The 19,950-nt window shown below is 37.1% G+C and overlaps 1 protein-coding gene and 1 non-coding gene across 4 annotated transcripts; one reads left to right on the top strand and one right to left on the bottom strand.

The window, feature by feature from the left end:
- Window positions 1–13,638: 13,638 nt before the first annotated feature.
- On the bottom strand, window positions 13,639–13,742 carry LOC114824665 (U6 spliceosomal RNA). The gene has a single exon (XR_003772938.2). It is a non-coding gene; the product is annotated as a U6 spliceosomal RNA (small nuclear RNA).
- A 1,758-nt stretch (window positions 13,743–15,500) lies between these two features.
- Window positions 15,501–19,886, top strand: LOC103433787 (protein PIN-LIKES 6-like). Of its 3 annotated transcripts, XM_070820736.1 has the most exons (12): window positions 15,640–15,816; window positions 16,026–16,083; window positions 16,293–16,685; window positions 16,992–17,071; window positions 17,212–17,336; window positions 17,487–17,608; window positions 17,768–17,986; window positions 18,301–18,375; window positions 18,488–18,588; window positions 18,987–19,039; window positions 19,127–19,315; window positions 19,404–19,886. In XM_070820736.1, exons 3-12 carry the CDS (start codon window positions 16,503–16,505, stop codon window positions 19,523–19,525), a joined length of 1,269 nt encoding a protein of 422 aa, XP_070676837.1. In that variant the 5' UTR covers window positions 15,640–15,816; window positions 16,026–16,083; window positions 16,293–16,502; the 3' UTR covers window positions 19,526–19,886. The 3 variants fall into 3 exon arrangements, with proteins under 3 accessions (XP_008370297.3, XP_070676836.1, XP_070676837.1); XM_008372075.4 differs by lacking the exon at window positions 16,026–16,083 and having other exon boundaries at window positions 15,501–15,812; XM_070820735.1 differs by lacking the exon at window positions 16,026–16,083 and having other exon boundaries at window positions 15,506–15,816.
- The last annotated feature ends 64 nt before the right edge of the window (window positions 19,887–19,950 follow it).

Below are 19,950 nucleotides of genomic sequence, written 5' to 3'. Positions count from 1 at the left end.
GGCGTTGGTGGCAATTATGATGACAGGAAAGACAATAATGGTTGTAGTAATGGCGGTTGTGGTTGTGGTTGTAGTGGTGGCATCATCAGTGGTTGTGGTGGTGACGATTATGGTGGCAATGGCGGGGGCACAATTGTGGTGGTAATGGTGGTGGTGATGTAAGGTTAGTGGTTGTAGTGGTAGGTAGGCATTCTGTTTACTAAAAGTAGTATGTATATACAAGGATAAATAATGTCATTTTTTAAAATTAATGAGTGTATTATATGAATTAAAAATATTCATTAAAGTCTCAACTCAATTTTTTATAAAAGCAACCTACATGTTGCTTTTAAAAGTTGTTGTCTGGAGATCATTGCTTTAAAAATAAGGAACTTTAACGAAAAACTCCTGGTACTGTTCACTTTAACGAAAAATCACATTTTAACACTAAAAAGTCAATTCTGGTACTATTCACTTTATCATTTATTTTGTCCTTATCGTTAAAACTCAAAGTTTTCAAGCCATTTTCATTAATTTTTCTTTAAAAATAAGCAGGCTATTTTTTTCCATACAATTTTTTATTGCTTAACTTTAAAGTGAAACAGTTTTTGAAAAAAACAATACAAAATGGGGCCTTAGTCTCTAACATTAGGAAACTGTTTTTTCTTTTCTACAAAAATCAAGAATCCCAAGGAGAAAAACTTATGTGAGGCTTGACTTGCCAATGAATTTTGCTGAGTGAAACTACAATCTAATAAAAACTTGCGACATGGTAAGTCTTATGTATAATATTTTATCATCTTTTATTATTTAAAACTCTCATAATTATTTTCCTATTAATTAAAATTAATTTAATGTTTCAATTTTTTCCTCTTCCCCCCTCTCTCTTTCTTTCCAAATTTTCTCTCTTGTCTCCTAAATTTCAGAATTAAGGGATAACAAACCATGTTTTACATAAGTCCCTTCAAAAGGGACTGGAACCGCTCCACATATGTTTCTTTAGGAATAAGCCTCCCTCCCTCACGTTTATCTTCCTCACAACAATTTCTACACGTGAGTATCCCAAGTCCCCACCAAATGACGATGGAGACTACCCAGCTAGATCTCAAGTGCACAAAATCTCAATGCATCATGTAATTAAATTTAGAGAGTTTTAACGAAACATTTTCGGTATTATTCACTTTTAAAGAAAAACCACATTTTTATTTTTCCTTGGTACTATTCACTACACCTTTATTTGTCATTTTTCATTAAAACTAAAGCTTTTTTTTTAGACTTTTCGTTAGTTTTCCTTTAAATTTATGCAAGACACAATGTTGGGCAATGAAATATTGCTCAACAAATTTATGCAAGTCACATTCTGTATCAACAAATTTATTTATTTTTTATTATTTGAGAATGTATGTAAGTCACATTGCTAGGCAATGAAATATTTTTCTCAATATTCTTATGAAGAAAGAAAGACATAGAATGGGGAAAAAAAAGGTAAAGAAAATGGGAAGAGAGGAGAATGAAACATTAAATTGTTGTAGGCCTATTTGATTGAACGATCTAGGGTTTAGAAAGAGAGAGGGGACTGGCCACAATTAGAGAGAAGAGAGAATGATTTAATTGTGAGGTGTGTTTGATTCACCACATTGTGCCTTTATTTATAATAGTATGATAGGTAAAAATATTTCCCTTTAGGATAACAACATTTAATAGGTAATCTGCTCTTAATAGAAACATAAGATACATTCCTAGATTCCCTAGGATTTACACAATCACAATCTTATTCTAAATATGACTGCAACACTCCCCCTTGAGTGTGTAAATACTCAACAAACCATCGCATCAGATCTTCAGCAGATAAGGTAGAATAGTTGATGAAGTCATCGGCACAACGAGTGATCGCGAGTCTCAAATTTAAGGAAGTATGCATTTGTAGTAAAACTCACAAAACATCGCTATGGTAAAGCCCAAGGTATAGGTAAAACCCAAGGTATGGGGAAAACCCATAGACTAAGGAGAAAAGTGAGAAGTATGTATAATGTCTAAAACAAACGTCAAACATGATGAAAGTAGTGAACTCAACGGAGTATGACCATCCCAGGATGGGTGCCTTGTTAAAACCTGGTTAGGTAGCAAAAACCCAGTGGGAAAAATGCTCGTAATCGTAGGAAAAAGAGTACATTAAGATCATGTGAGTATGCTTCTAGATATCCCTCCTGAGTTAGATATAACCTCTAAATAAGAGAACTACAAGCGATTCAACCCAGATAATTTACGCATACCGATTCCTTGGACGAGCTTCTGAAATGTAGATTTGGCAATGACTTGGTGAAAAGATTGGCCAGGTTGTCCTAGGAATGGATTTGCTTGACTTCAATGTTCTGATGCTACTGCTGTTGGTCTGAGTAAAAGAACTGCGGCGCTATGTGCTTGGTGTTGTCTCCCTTGATGTATCCCTTCTTTAACTGCTCGATACATGCTGTATTGTCTTCAAAGATCGTCGTAGAAAGGTCAACGACTGATGACCACTAAGGCTTCAAATATGCTCCATAACTTCTCTCAGCCAAAAGCACTTACGCAATGCTTCATGCAAGGCGAGAATCTCAGCATGGTTCGACAAAGTCGCAACTAGCGTTTGCTTGGTAGACCTCCAAGATATAGTGGTGTCTCCAACGGTAAAGACATAACCTGTTTAAGAATGTGCTCTATGTGGGTCAGACAAATATCTAGCATCTACGTAACCAACAAGGCAATAATCAATCCGAGAACCATAGGGGGCGATAACACTCGAAAATTCGTGGGTATCAAACAAGCTCAAATCCGTAATACCCTTAAGGTTTAAGAAAATGTCTTTAACACTATTCAAGTGCTTGCATGTGGGCGCATTGCTGTATCTTACCAAAAGATTAACAGTGAATGAGATGTCGGGTCTAGTGCATTAAGCCAAGTACAATAAAGCCCCAATTGCACTTAGGTAAGGAACTTCAGGTTCCAAAATCTCTTCCTCATTCTCTTTTCTTTTTTAGCATATAGAGTCTGAACGATTATAGATGTACTCGAAGGCTTTGCTTTATCCAATGACCAACTGTAACGGTGAATATGGTTGGGTAGTGCTGGGCCTCAGATGGACCAACATAGCTGCGTGCAATATTGTATAGCTCCAGGCAGATACCGACAGTTTGGTTCTCATAACCAAAGTCCGAGCTATCAATTGAATGCGCTTTATGAAAGCTTTTGCCAGACCGTTTTGGGTGTGAACATGGGGTACATGATGTTCCATATCAATCCCTACTAACATGCAATAATCGTCAAAAGTCTGTGATGTAAACTCTCCAGCATTATCCAGTCGAATCGACTTAATCAAATAATCAGGGTGGTGAGCCCTTAGCTTAATGATTTGAGCTAGGAGTTTAGCAAATGCGGCACTGTGTGTGGACAACAAGCAAACATGTGACCATCGTGTCGATGCATCAACCAACACTATAAAGTATCTAAATGGTCTGCAAGTTAGTTGGATAGGTCCACAAATGTCTCATTGAATCCTCTGAAGAAATTTAGGGGGGGTCATGAATAATCATTGTATATGAGGGTTGAGTATTCAACTTCCCTAAATAACACGCTTTGCATGGCGGAATTCGAACATAGGGACTCGTGTGAAGATTTGAGGATACGGCACATCATGTCACGTTCATGATGTCCCAAACGATCATGCCAAAGCAACAAAGTGTCCTGGAACTCAGGCATAGGGCCGGCCACATTGTGGGCTTCTATGCCATGAATGGTTGTGATGTACAATTCACTCGGCAGACGTTCCAACTTCTCGTGAATACATTTCTGGCCATATTCATACGAAGTGATACAAAGATATTCAGAACCATTATCTTCAGTGGTTTTAATATGATATTGATTATCTCGAATATCTCTTAAACTCAGCAACGTTATTCTGGAAAGTGGAATAGAGTGCATTCTTAATGGTTAAGATAGTACTATTAGACAATATGATACGCGCATTTCCGTATCCTTTAATCAGGTTGAATGGGCCTAAGAGAGTTGTCAAATGAGCTTTCTTAGGTATTAAGTTAGTAAAATAGTGTCGTTCACGCAAGATGGTGTGCGTGGTTGTACTTTCTACCAGACAACTAACTTCTCCACTAGACATACCTAGAAATAAATTGATTGAATTGGTCACATGCATAAATATAAGTCCATTCATTCAATTAAGCAATTCAAGAAAATAATATCCATTCAAATAACAATCCATAATTCAAAACAAACCAAAACCAAACAAATTATTCCAAATACTTAGAAAAATTGTTCAAAATTAAACCATATACCTAGAAAAATAGGTGGGTAGGGCCAGCCACTCCTGGTGGGTTCGGCCACTAGGGGTAAACACCTTAAAAACATGTCTAATTTATTCATCCATAGGAGCTGACGCTTATTGAAAATTTGATATCTCTACTGATGTAGTTGCATCTTCCAGATGTTCCACATGTGCAAAGTTAGACTCACGACGAGAATGATACTTGGCAATAGCCTCAAGGGAAGCTCGGCATACGCGTGACTAATGATCCCTTGATCCACAGTGATAGCATATGTCCAATTCAGTAAAAACGGGTTGAACGTGAACTTTGCCATTGTTTGGGGCCTTAGGGGCGAGTGGTGGACATTGCTGGGTCACATTTCTTCCCTTAGGTGCAGCACTTTGTTGACCTTGGGCCCGTGGTGGGGCTTTCCGCCCATCGCCACGGCTATGAAAATTCTTTCGTCATTTATGACTACTAGAATTAGTCGCATGTGCTTCAGGCGCAGCGTTCGAGCCAGTGGGTCGAGATTGATGATTGTTCATCAAAAGTTGGTTCTGCTTTTCAGCGAGAAGTAAAACAGAGATCAAATATGAAAACTTGGTGAATTTATGTGCCCTATATTATTGTTGCAGGACAATATTGGTGGCATGGAAGGTCGAATAGATATTCTCCAGGAGATCTGATTTGGTTAGTTCCACTTTGCAAATTTCAACAGTGAACGGATTCTACAAACTTCAAAGTTGTATTCATTCACGGACTTAATGTCCTGTAAGCGAAGATGATGCCAGTCGTGTCTTGCTTCAGGCAAGTATATGTATTTCTGGTGATCGAAACGGTCGGCCAAAGTAAGCCACAGGGTGTGTGGGTCCTCCTCAACGAGATACTCAGTTAGCAATGTATCATGGATGTGTCTTCGAATGAAGATCATTGCAGTAGCCTTCTGAGCTTCGTCAATAGGTTTGTCGGCGACAGGTGTCTCGATGGTGGCTCTAATACCCTTTGCAGTCAGATGGAGCTTCACATCTTGAACCTACTTCAGATAGTTTCTTCCAAAAACTTCTAGAGTGGAGAAATCAAGCTTGTTCAAGTTCGACTTGTCCCTAAAACAGAAGTGGTAAGCCATAGACATATATTGTAGAACATACAGGTTCTATAAACATATATTGGTTTAACTTATGCATGAAAACTACAATTTTCATGTGGTATGTTTTGAATGAAAACTTCAGATTTCAAAGGCACTAAATTTGAAAATACAGGTTTAATTTAGTTTTATGTACAATTAGTTCATAATAAGAGGTTCCTGCAAGAAACACATGATGCAATATACTAATTTGAATATAGTGGATTTGAGGTTCTTCGGGAACTCAAGTGTGAGAGCTTCGTTACTACGAAAGTATGTTACGGTTCAAGATATAAAAATAAATTATTGAATCGTTAATGTCTAAAAGTGATCTTCAGGTCAATAATTTTGGATTCATTATCAGATTAATGGACTACAGGTCACTTTTAATTAATTCAATAAATCGAGCCATACGGGGTCGATTGTAGAAGCAAAAATAATATTAACATACAAGTTAAAATTATTTAGAATGCTAAAATAATAGCATTTGGGTCGAAAAATATTGCCCAAAAAATAATTGGGCTCGGGTTGGGTGCCTTGAGTAAAAGGCGAGGCCCTAAAGGGCCTCGGGAGTAGGCTGCAGGCCATGAGGGTGTAGGAGAAACCCCAACCACGGCTGGGTTTCAATTTTAGGCCGAAGAGGGGCACGGGTTCAGGCTTAGCATGTTTGCTGGCATATGGGTTCGCATGAGAAGCCCAGCCGCAATGGGCTAGTTGTATGTGATGCGGGTCGGGGTTGCTACAAAGCCCAACAAGCATAATAGCTTGCTGGCGTGGACATAGAACCAGGCCCGTGGCCGTGGCACAAGCCTAGCAACCATAAAAGGTTGCAGCGTGCATGTCGGGGAGGAAAACCCAGCCAATCCGGGCTGGTTGAATGGCGTGGACCAAGGTGCAAACGGGTTCAAGGTTTCAGGCTCATCAATTTGACCCCAGGCTGAGGCCTAGCGGTGGCGTGCACAGTGCCGAGGCCTAGTTTTCCCCCTTTTTTTTCGAAATCCCCTGGGGTTTAGGAAACCCTAAATTTGCTTCTAATTTAATTTTATACTTTGACTCACATATTCCACATAACAATTTAATTGTGCGATGCATGAAACAAAAAACAAAAAAAAAATATATATATATATATATATATATATATATATCATGAGGAAAATATAAACATATAGGGGTTCATGCATTATGGGGAATGTTTTCATGCTTCGTGGACGTTTCAAATATCTTCTTTTATTTTAAGCGTATCTGATTAGCAAAAAATAAAAATAAGCCTTTGAATTTTGTGGATGATAACACTTCTGGCAAGAGCGTGCTGATAACATGTTATAAGCCTATTTGATTAAACGATCTAGGGTTTAGAGAGAGAGAGGGCCGGCCACAATTAGAGAAAAGAGAGAGTGATTTAATTGTGAGGTGTGTTTAATTCACCTCATTGTGCCTTTATTTATAGTGGTAGCATAGGTAAAAACATTTCCCTTTAAGATTACAACATTTAATAGGTAATCTACTCCTAATAGGAATATAAAATACATTCTCAGATTTCTTAAGATTTACACAATCACATTCCTATTCTAAATATGACTGCAACATAAATTAATTTCATGGTGTATATTAATTAGTATGAAAATAATTATAAGAGTTTTAAATAATAAAAGATGATAAAATATTATACTTAAGACTTACCATGTGGCAAGTTTTTATTAGATTTGTAGTGACACTCAACAAAATTCAATAACAAATCAAGCCCCACATAAAATTTTCTCGATCCGAAGAGGCAATGCATATTGGTATGTTTATAAGTATTAGCCTCTACTTGCATATAATTTCCTCCCCTGAAAATGTTTAGTAAGGCTTACAAAAAAAAAAGTTTAGCAAGGCTTGGGCTAAGACCAACCCAATTATTAACACTTACTGGGTTGGGCTTCCTTAATACCAACTTGTTCAGCACAATTAGTACTCTTTTGGGTGGGTTTGGACATAGAATCCACAGATAAGCAAAAGGCAAGAACTTTGACTAACCCAAAAAAGGGAAAATGTATCGATTTCCACTCTCGTGTTGTAAATCTGCACCCCACTTCTATTTTTACGCTTTAATTCTTCTCTGATTTATTGAATATCAAAGCATAAAAACAAATAAGTGACAAAGAATGTAAATGGATAAAACGAGAGTGTGTAAATCATCACCGATAAAAAAAAAATTTAAGGTGAGCAATGACTATTGTATCCTATAATTAAAAGTTAAATCAATCAATTAGTTACAGAGAAATTCAAATAGCAAAAGAAAAGGTTATAAGAGCAGATTTGACCCCCTGAGAATAATATAAGCATTGGCCAAATTAGGATACAATGCTTTTCATGTACAAGCAAAGCAAAACTTTCTTGGGTTATAAACAAGGCTAAGTATAGAACATTTCTTTACTCTTAATCTTTCTCCTAATCATGTAATTAGCAATAAAATTAATCCTACACAGCTTAACCATTACCGTTGTGGAAGTAAAAAGGAAAAAACCCTAGAAGCCTCAGGAAAATGTAAAACTTAAGACCATCTCCAAAGGAGATGTCAAATTTTAAACAAAAAAATTAACTTTGACATATTTGTGGCACTTTGATATTTTAAATTTTTTTTTTCTCCATTATATTTTAAAGAAACATTAAATTAATAGAAAAATAGTAGTTTGAACCAAAAGGAACACCTTCTGCAAAAATAACAACAACATGGCCTTCTGCTTGAGTGGCCATTTCACCGGAGAAAATCTTGAGCACAAACTCTTCAAGCTTTTGTGCAAGATCGACTTCCACCCGGATACTCTTCATGCTCTAGTTGCACTCTATGAAGTCTGCCTCCATTGCTGTCATTGCTTCCACCCGGATACTCTTTGAGTTTTTGTGTGAGATTGAATTCCCAATTGGATTCTAGGTCATGCTCTGGTTGCACTTTATGAAGTCCGCCTCCATTGCTGTCATTGCTTCCACCCGGATACTCTTCGAGTTTTTGTGCGAGATTGAGTTCCCAATGGGATTCTAGGTCACACTCTGCTTGCACTCTATGAAATCCGCCTCCACCATTGCCGTTGTTGCTTCCGCCCGCTTCGTCTCTGGCGTAAGTCATCTTCTGTGAGTTGGACTTTGTGATTGCACTTTGTGAGCTTGGTCTTGGTTCAACAGGAAGATGGGTAGAGCGAGAGAGGGCAAATAATTTAATAAAAAAGATTTAGTAATTAATTAAAAATTATTTGAATCTGCTGTCAAATTTGACAGCAACCCCTCTTGCTGCCTTTCCATGTCATACCATGTAGGATTTGACATTTCGGTTGAAAAATTATAATGTTATTTTTTTGTTACTGTTATTGAAGATGTGAACCTTTTGACATCTCTTTTGAAGATGATCTAAAACCTCTAAAATAGTAAAACCTAAAACCACTTTTTTAGCCAAAACTGGAATGGCTTTTGCACTTCGCCACTTGCAAAAGCTAAAAGCCGAAAAAGGAAGCTTCTAGTTGCAGAAAAGCAGTGTGGCATAACTCTCGGGCGCAGATTTGTTTTGTTTGACGTCCGACCTCCGCCGGTGGCATTGTCCAGGAGCGACAGCTGTTAATTATTCCTGTTTCTTTTTGGGCAAGAATAAAACTTGTTCACTTTAAGCTTTTAGATTAGGATAGTGTTAATTATACATTATTTTTACTCACACTTTATCAAGAAGTTATTGATATTCCTTAATTTATCGATTGGATTGTCAAAAATAAATGTGTGAATAACACTATTCTTATTAAGGCAGCCGCCACAAACTCTTATGTCAGTACTCCCATTTCTTATGATAAAACTCGGAAGGAGACCAAGATATTTTTGGGTATTTTGATGACAAATATATAGCACTTATGCTGGCCCATGGAAGTGTAAAGAACAAGCCAAATCCTTCACGCACTTTCGCTGTAAGCTTATTATAGGGGGCTCTATTTGTGTAGAATGCCATGTTCACATTCATATGCTAAGAAACAATAATATATTAGAACTTATCAAAAAAAAAATTATCTAGAGAAGAATATTATTAGACTCAGTCGCACTGCACATAGAACTCTACAACATTAAAATTTATATTTTTCGCCAACACTACCTAGGCAATTGACGCTGTGTCACATCCCTGCCTGGGCCCCCATCACATTCCGAGCTCGACTCCGCCGTAACATGATATTGTCCGCTTTGGGCCCCAACCATATCCTCACGGTTTTGTTTCTGGGAACTCACACAAGAATTTCTCAGTGAGTCACCCATCATAGGATTACTCTCGCGCGAACTCGTTTAACTTCAGAGTTCCGATGGAACCCGAAGCCAGTGAGCTCCCAAAAGGTCTCGTGCTAGGTAGAGATGGGAATATACATATAAGGCTTGCATGATTCACTCCCCTGGACGATGTGGGATGTTACATTACAACTTTGGCTGAGGTGTTTGATCTCAAAGATTTGGGACCTTTTACTTACTTTCTGGGTCTTCACATTCAGTATCAAGATGATGGCTCTTTTTTTGTTAGTCAATTGAAGTATGCAAATGAGATATTACTTAAAGCAGGTATGGATCAATGTAAACCTACGTCCACACCTTCTAAACCACATGCTCAGTTACTTGATGCAGAAGGTACTCCTCTTAGCGATCTTACACAATACAGAAGCATAGTCGGGGCCTTGCAATACCTGACTTTTACAAGACCAGATATTGCACATTCTGTTAACATGGTGTGCCAATTCATGACCAAACCTACTGATCTTCATTTTCACTTAGTAAAAAGGATACTTTGATATTTGCAAGGGACAATTACTTGTGGGTTGAGGTATACCAAGTCTGCAGCATTATCCATCAATGCTTATTCTGATTTTGATTGGACAACCGATATAAACACAAGGAGATCAATTACAGGCTATGTGATTTTCCTAGGTTCTAATCCTATATCATGGCAGTCTAAGAAACAATCAACTGTTTTTAGAAGTTCAACTGAGGAAGAGTACAAAGCTTTAGCTCACTGTGTTGCAGATGTGTTTTGGGTTCGTTCTTTGCTAAAAGATCTCAATCAGGGTTTGCCTTATCCTCCTTGCTTGCAATGTGACAATTTATCTGCACTTGCAATATGCTCTAATCCTGTGTTTCATTCCAAGATTAAACATCTTGATACTGATTACCATTTTGTACGAGAGAATGTTCAAAATGGTGATCTTTTAGTCCAGTACATTCCTACTGAAGAGTAAGTTGCAGATGTCTTTACTAAGGGCTTACATAGTCCTGTGTTCAATAAACATTGTCACAATCTTGGTTTGGGATATGTCAAACATGGTGCTGCAGGTTTTGTTACTCTATTATGATTTTGTTCTATTGTCGGTTTGTTTGTTCAACCACAGCTTCACAATGTTTCCTCAGCTACGGTTGAGGGGGGAGTAATGTTCATATGGCAGATGTCAATAGTGTATTAGTTGAATTAGTTAGTTGGTTGAGAGTTGGTTAAATCTGTTGAGGGTATTATTGTAATAAGCAAAGAGTGCTAAGGGTAATTTTGTAATAGGCAAATGAGGGTTATTACTATATAACCTCTTGATGTAATAATTTCATCAAATCATTGTCTAATACAATATCATATTGCATACTCTCTCTAATTCTCATGTTCTCACTACTTTCTTCTTCCCTAAGTTTCTTCAATTCCTCCAAAGTTAACAGTTGGGTCCATGTGGAGCAATAATATTGTGGGGATGGGAAGCATGCAGTGCTGGAAAAAGGAATAGTTCTCATGTTGTTTTGTGATTTGATTGTCATCCACTTTATGTGGAAGAGAAGTCACAAATCTGATTTACCGATGACAAAATTGCATGTCATGAATCCAAATGATCGTGAGCTTGCTTAAATATGATTCATGTCTTGTTTTACAGATGATATGATAAGGTTTATAAAGATATTTTCACAAACGAGATAACACACTCCTAATAGAACTCTACTTATTTGTCGAGAAAACTTGTGTGAAACTTAACTATTACTTAATCATATTGAGTAGTACTACTAATTACCTAAAACTTAGAATGTGGTAAGCTTTAATTATAATTTTTATCATCTATTTATATTTAAATTTCTCATAATTAATATCCCCCCCCCCCCGGGGCGCCGCGGAAGCAAACAATGAAGCATTTTAAAACGAAATTTTGTTCGTAATTTCCAATGAAAAAAGTCCAAAGCCAAATGGAAGATGGAAGATGGAAAATATATAGATAGATGCTTTCATTAGTCATCCATAAAAGAAAACTAACATCGTTGAGAAATTGGTATTTCACTAGTGTCCAATATGTTACTCAGTTAAGGGTCTTTATTTCTTTCCAGTAAAGATTACGTATGTCTGTGTTTGATGTGAAAAAGATTGCGAGTCGAATGTTGAAATGTTGTGTGGAGTAGGAGTTGCCATATCAATACCCTGGAACTAGTATTCTGGACACAAACAATAAACCGGGGAAGGGAAAAAACTTGAGATGAAAGAAAAAAAGAGTGGGATAAAAAGAGGAAAAACCCATGAGTCATTAGATGAATCAATGTTGTAGATTAATTAAGAGGAATAGTATTTATGAGAGTTTTAAAAAATATATGTTAAAAATTATAATCAAAGCTTACCACATGGCAAGTTTTAGGTGATTGATAGTGTCACTCAGTATGGTCTCATGGGAAGTTAAGCCCTAAAATCTAAACCATGAACACTAAGTTAACACATATAGAATTGAAAAGGTGTTAGATTAGTATGTCTAAAAAATAGATTAGACCTTTAGGTTAGGCTTTAGAGGGGTTAGGTTTCATGTCCCCTCTCTTTCCCTCGTATATGTGGATGCAAATTTCCGTCGTCTTCAGTCTTGACACCTTTGATCAGAGACCTAAGCCTCACGCACACCTTTGATCAGAGACCTAAGCCTCACGCGTCCACGAGGTGGGGGGGTTAGGTCAACGGATCTTCAATGCCTAAGTTAGTTTCTCTGAGAGAATAAAGTGTTTTGAGACTTTTTAGGATTGTCAAAAGCTCCTAGAAATTGGTAGAATATGGAGTATTTATAGGGCTAGGGCCGGCCATATAGGGTTTAATGGAGAAAATATTCTCTAAATATTCCCAAGATATTTAATAGGAGATAATAGGGCAATAATTCTTAATTGGTTTAAATTAGGATTACTTACTTGATTGAAGTCAATCTTCAATTAGGAATGTATTAAAGATAGGATTTGGGTAATTAATTCTTATCTTTAATTCCTTACCATGGACAGGTGAGCTGTGGGCAGTGGTGTTCAGCTGTTGAGTCCTTCAGGGATGTGAGATGCTCATGGGAGAATCTGAGAAGTGTGCCAATTTATTAAGGGCAATCTTGTCATCTTGAATAAAAGTCCATGTGTCGCCACTAGAATTTTTGGGATTATTTTTGGCTCCACAGTATCTTTGTTATTTTTGTTTCTAGAATGGTAAGGTTTATGTCTCCCCTTATTTTTCATTTATTTTTTTATCCTTCTTTATTGTATTATGAAGGGTTAGATTTATGTTCCCCTAATTAGGTGTACCTCTTGTTTTCGTTATCAATAAAATTTCCCTCTTACCATCAAGTTTTTCTAAAAAATAAAAAAAATCTAAAAAATAGGAATTAGATAATTAAGATGAGAAATTGATACTATTCTCTTTCCCTACTTTCTCATTTCCAAAATTTCAAGTTATCCTATTCTTTCCTTCTCCTAATAGCATTAATTTATGTTAGTCACGAGAGCTGAAAATGTTGAAATACAAAGCAAATACAAAAGTTGCTAGCATTCACCATATACACGAAACCCTAGTTCGTTGAAGTCGAGTGAACTGAGTGTGCAAGGTTACTCGGAACACGATTATCATGTGGAGGAGATTCCAAAAGCTTATTGCATGGAAACTAGTCGAGTAAAAACCCTAGTACCAAAAAAGAGTAGTTCATCTTGTTTCATTGCTTGTCCTCAACCCACGTACGTGACTTCATCTTCTATATATACTTATTGCCATTTCTCTTTCGATTTGATCTGAATCTGATATTTTTATTGAATTTTAATTTTTTGTAAGGCTTTCTTCCCCTTATTATTAATTAATATTTCCAGCTGACACAATACAACAATATATCTATCCAACGTCCTGACATATGAATAATTGGTTGAAGGGGGAGGGTCATCGTCCCCCGTTCTCAACAGCCATTCCAAAGCTCCCCTTTTCTTTATAATTTTTTTAAACAAGAAAATTTCGACCATTTCTTAATTTATACGTGTCATCTTTGTGTAGGGACCATACTAATCATCTCTGTATCGTTCCAATTTTATTTTCTTTATATTTAAAATGACATGAAATGATAAAAATTTACAAGATATCAGCACCTACTCCACGAATTCTAAACCTCTCTCCCCATCCTCCTCAAAGAGAAATTTTTTATTGTGATCGGAATACAAATGATACACAACATGTTTTTATATAAGTGGTGGAAAATTTTATTTTTTAAGTTATTAACTTTTTAATACATATATTTCACACTTTGTATAATGACACATGATGTAATATTCCGTATTCCCATCACACTGAAAAATCTCTCCTCCTCAACCAACTACCCTTCGAACGATCACCTTTTACGTCCCTATAAATACAGCCAGGGACCTACTTTTCTACTAGTCTAGACTTCTAGGTGAAACGTTTAACCGTTCATCATTTGTTAAGGTTTTTTAATTAACCGTTAATCAAGAGGAATCCTAAAACCAGTAACTAAGATTTTTTTGGTTAAAAGTTAAATGAGACAAGGCTAGGCATAAGAATTTTCAAAATCCAGGAGCATATCTATGTTGGGCAAGAATCGGAGGTTAATTTGGCAACCCAAGGTGCCTAGCCTTTAATTTGACAAAGCAAATTTTGTTGGGCTAGAAGTTTTGTTTTGTTTTTTTTCAATTTTAACTCAAGATTATCAATTTATTTAGGTTATAAAGCTCCCGTTAGATATGCTTTAAATTACTTCTGCTAGATGATGTTACTCACATTATTGGGAAGAAATGTTGTTTATTAATTGTTGTATCCAAACAATACCAACGTGATATGTCTTCTGGTGACATAACATTTAGCTAGTACTACCTCAAACTATCACAAGAATGTCAATTACTCATTTCTCTCGAATTATTTGGATGAAATTCTCTTGAATTGTACTGTTTTTCTGAGTTGAATTTCATGTTTGTCCTTGAAACTATTTTACATGTCTCTCACATAACACCGTTGAATGACAATTTAGATAAAATTCTCTAAAATCAAATGGCAGGGGATAATTGGCAGCTTTCTACTAATTTAGAGGGATCGACAATAAAAAAAATGTTCAGAATATAATTGACAATTTTTTGATAGTTAAGGGGGTATTTGGCATTTTAAAAAAGAAGATAAGCTTGCTTAGACAGATGAGTTGCTTAGACAGATGAGTTACTTGTTCACATCAATGAGAACACTACATAATGCTAGTAACTTGTGTCATATCATCATACATCACACAAATCTTTCTATTATTGTAATTAATGAAGGCAATACTAGACCCCTAAGCAAAATTTAATCAAGGCAAGGCAACTCTCCTAACCTTTCACGATGTGACAAGCCGAATGATTTACAAAGGACAAATTAAACGATGTGATAACTTCACGATTAATTTAGCCAACCAGGACCTATGAATTAGTAATAATCGTTCTCTTTCCTAAATCAAAATCTATGTGCGAGTTCGCTATTGACAATCTTTCTTGGTGAGCGATCTGTAAAAACAAAATAAAAAAGACTAAAACCCCCACTGTAAGCCCTAAAAAGGACTTGTGATATGCTCTGACCTTGAGATGGGATAACCCACACTCCCCTAAACTTACCCTTAAAAAAAAAAAAAAAAAAAATTCATGATCCATGTCAAGAAATTTACTTTCTTTGAAAATTTAAAAAAAAAAAATCTCCAACATTTATTTTCATGATAAAATAGAAAATCCAACTCAAATTTGCTATTTACCACAAAAACAAACGAAAATTGAACGACTCCAAAAAAGAGGTCCACATGCAGGTGCGTGGAAGTTTCGTTGGTAGGGTATCCTAGAGACGTCACGGTCACGCGGGAAGGGTAAGTATGGAAGGGTAAGTATGTAAGGGCGAGATCGATAATACATGGAAACACCGAGGGGCAGTTTCGTCAGACACGCCGCACCATACAAATTGCTGAGAGAGCCGTCGACGTAACCGAGTTTCAGAATCCCGATATTACGAGATTAACAAAAAAATCAATCAGAATTTAATATATAAATCGGAAATTAGAGAAGCAGAAGCTTTTGAGAGGGCGGTGGCAAACCCGCCAGCTTGACTGCCACCAAACCAGAGAGGGAGAGAAGGAGAGAGAGACACAGCAAGCAAAAGAGTAGGTAAACTCAGACGACCCAAATTCTCAGTTTCTTTGTTTTGTTCTTGTTTTTATTTGATTTGTAGTTTTTTTTTTGGATCTCGGATTCCTCATTTCTCCATTTCCTACGTTGTTCTAGACATCTTGTCTTCTGTTTGTTTATTTATATTTATTTTTGGGTTGAGTTTTTGTGCTTTTTTTTTTTTTTTGGTTCTTTTTCCCGATTGCTAGAGGGTTTGGTTGCTGCGAAGGATCCGTGGCAGCTAGACCGCCTGATGAACACTACAATGTAGGTTGGGATTTTTGGGGTTCCTTGTTGCACATGGTTTTATATCTTCTAATTTGATTGGGTTTACGTTAATTCTATGTCGATTTGGATAATGTTTGTTTTGGTGCATCCAAGGAGTTATATTTAGACAATGACTAGGATTTTATCCGGGATTTGATGTTTAAGATGGTCGGTGTTTTCTTATTTGTCTCTGTTTTTGTTGATTGAAGGAATTTGCAGTGCAAGAGAGGATTCACCGGAAAAAGGAGGGATTTTTGAAAATCCCCCTTTTTACAATCCGGAATTGTAATTTCAGGGGGTGTTATTCTGAATCGAGAATTGAATTGTGCGAAAACCCGGTTCGGGTTTTGCATGAGAAGGAATTTGTGTGAACTGGGATTATTGAAGACACTGCAGTAAAAGAAATTTGGGGGGAAACCATGGAGAGGATTTTGGCGGCGGTGGAAGTGGTGAATCAAGCGGGAGGGGAATCGTTACTTGGGACAATCAAGATCGCCGTGCTTCCCATAGCAAAGGTTTTTACAGTATGCTCCTTGGGGCTTCTAATGGCTTCCAAGTACGTGAACATCTTCCCAGCCAGTGGAAGGAAATTGTTGAATGGGGTAAGAAAAACCCTCTTGTCACCTCCCAAGCTTTAGGGACTTTTTGGGATTGCGTCTGGAATGACTAAAAGTTTATTTTTTTTAACAACCAAAAGCGCTTTTGATTACATTTGGGAGAAAAAGTTCGAAGTGCTTCTTGGTCGTAGCACTTGGATTTTTAATAAAAGCTCTACATGTTTTAGTAGAAGAACTTATAAGCAGAAGCAGTCCCCAATGAGCCCTTAGCAATTTTGCACTATAAGCCACATTTTTGTGTATATACCGTTGCATTGTATAACTGATTGATTTTCCAACTATTTTCTGCAGTTGGTCTTCTCGCTCTTGCTTCCATGTTTGATATTCTCTCAGCTTGGACAAGCCATCACCCTACAGAAAATGCTTGAGTGGTAAGATTTAGTTCTGCTGTGACATTGCTTCTTTGGCCCAAACCAAGGAATCCTTTAGATTTGATGCAAAATTGGATTTTGTTCCACGTAGCCAAAATCCCAATGCATTATTTCTGAACTAGAAATTTCTCCTTTTACAGGTGGTTTATTCCCGTGAATGTCGTGATTGGTAGCACTACAGGCTCCATAATAGGTTATATTGTTGCATCCCTTGTCCACCCACCATACCCTTTCTTCAAGTTTACAATTGTACAAATTGGAATAGGTATGCTTTTTGACACCCCCTTCTATCAATAGTTTTAACAAATTAGAAAAAAACCCTTCTATACATTTTAGTATTAAGTTTTCTGTATAAGCTGCATTTTTGCTGCTTGGTCATTGTGCATAATGTGTTGGCTTATACCATTGATTACAGGAAACATCGGGAATGTGCCACTGGTTCTAATTTCAGCTTTATGTAGAGACAAATCGAACCCTTTCGGTGATTCAACCACATGTAAAACAGATGGAACTGCCTATATTTCGTTTGGCCAGTGGGTAAGTAATTTTCGTTTCACTTTTGATCCCCACAGCTTGTATACTTGAATCCAAGTTGCAATTATGCAGTGATGCAATACATAAGATTTTCGGGTGCATTAGTTAAATTATACATGATAAGTTACTAAACATTGTAGCTTATTGCTGATGCCGCTATAGGTTGGTGCAATCATTCTATACACGTATGTATTTCAAATGCTGTCCCCCCCTCCAGAAGGTACCTTTGACGTTGAGGAAAAAGAACTCCCAATCAAAAGCCCTCGAAATGGCACGACACCTGATCAAGTTCCATTGCTTACACCTGACGAAAATGAAGAAGAGACAGCACGTAAAGAAGAGGTTGCAGAAACCGAGTCGAATGCTTCAAATAAGCCTAAGGTGAGAATGAATTTAGTCATCCACATCTAATCTCAAACATCATCCTGTCCTGATGCAAAATATTTCATCCTTTCAAAAAGAGAAAAGGGATACGTTTTATTTTGGCAAGATGGGAGGTATGTTGTCAGGGAAAAAAATTGATAGCAAAGATAGGCAGCTTAAAGTTTTTCAACTTTCTATCACTTACATATATAGATCCATGTATTTTAACAGCTTCGAACTTGAAAGTTGGGATTTTTACTTTACTTCACTGCTTTATTGTGTTGTCTCTAGTATATACTATGTTCCTAATTACATGTCATGACTCGTCGCAGATTACAAAGTTCTTCTTATTCATCTATGAGAAGTTGAAGCTCAAACAAGTTCTTCAACCACCTATAATAGCTTCTGTAAGTTTGATTTATTTTCCAAACTAGTTTTATAACTGTATTTATTAATGAATTTATCGGTTGGAGCGTCAAGACGAGCAGCTTCTAATTAGTATGCACAATTTTGCTGCAGATCCTGGCCATGGTACTTGGAACCATACCATTTTTAAAGAAATTGATCTTTACATCTGATGGTCCACTTTTCTTCTTCACCGACAGCTGCATTATCCTTGGGTATGCTCAGTCGAATCTTATACTCCATGTTAGCTGATAATATTTGGTGGTTGTCTTCAATACACATGTTGTTGGTTATTAATTTGCTATATTTTCCCATTAAATTTCGTTTGTATTTATCCTGTTTAAGAATGCTGACGCTGATGGATAAACCAGTGTTTTTTGATATTGATAGATGAATAAAAGTTAATATAATCTATGTCGAGAAATTGCAACTTGGAATTTTGATGAACTTTAGTGGTAATATAGCGGAAACGTTGGACTTACAATTCCTATAACCTTTTTCTTGTCGAATATGTTTGTGATAGATGCCTATGGAAATAAAAGTTACTTTTGTGGATTCTGTTGAATTTCATGTTTTATTTGTGAAAGAATCTCACAATATTGGTGATTGTCAGGGAAGCCATGATTCCATGCATTCTGTTGGCGTTAGGTGGCAACCTTGTTGATGGTGAGTTGACGTCCCTTCATCATAAGCATCCACCTAATTTGTTTGGATTTAGATGAACATATCATGACATCTCTGTGTTATTTGCAGGTCCGGGAAGTTCCAAACTTGGTCTACGAACAACTGCTGCAATTATATTCGCACGATTAGTCTTGGTGCCCCCTGTAGGACTTGGCGTTGTAATGTTAGCTGATAAGCTCGGCTTCCTCCCTCCCAATGACCAGATGTTCCGGTTTGTCCTGCTGCTCCAGCACACAATGCCTACATCTGTCCTCGCTGGTAACAAATCTTAAATTATATAGATGGCTCGACTGTGCTTCAAATCGACATCAAAGTTTCATATTAACACATCAAACCTTGTCCGCAGGTGCTGTTGCAAATTTAAGAGGCTGTGGAAGAGAGGCAGCTGCCGTCCTGTTCTGGGTGCACATATTCGCCATCTTCTCCATGGCCGGTTGGATCGTCTTGTACCTCAACATACTCTTCTGAAAAAAGCTTGCAAAAGTTGCTGTGCCACTCACCCCTATCTACCTTCAGCTATTGATTTTCCGGCAGTCGATGTTAATAGTTAAACTTGGAAATTGTTCGTTCGTGTACAATGCAAGGTGTCGACCTGTTTCACGGTGAACTGAGCCGGAGGAAGGAGCATCCCGCCCGGCCGTGAATTTTGTCATGACAGCTGCCCTTGCGTCCGTTAATATTTCAAGTCCGTCAAGGGCCGCTGTCGTCTACGTTCAGCAGGGGCCTGTGTATTTTTACTTTTCCAAGGATTAATGGGGGCAATTTAGTCCCCGAACTGGTTGTAAAGTGGAAGCAATTATTTTTTTATAAAATTTTACAAATTAAGCAACTTAGCAAAAAGAGTACGGATAAAAAACCAACGTTACTTTTTGGTATAAGAGACATTATAATCT

This window comes from Malus domestica, chromosome 04 (genome assembly GCF_042453785.1).
Source record: "Malus domestica chromosome 04, GDT2T_hap1".
NCBI lineage: Eukaryota > Viridiplantae > Streptophyta > Magnoliopsida > Rosales > Rosaceae > Malus > Malus domestica.
This window is presented reverse-complemented; position numbering and strand designations above follow the sequence as displayed.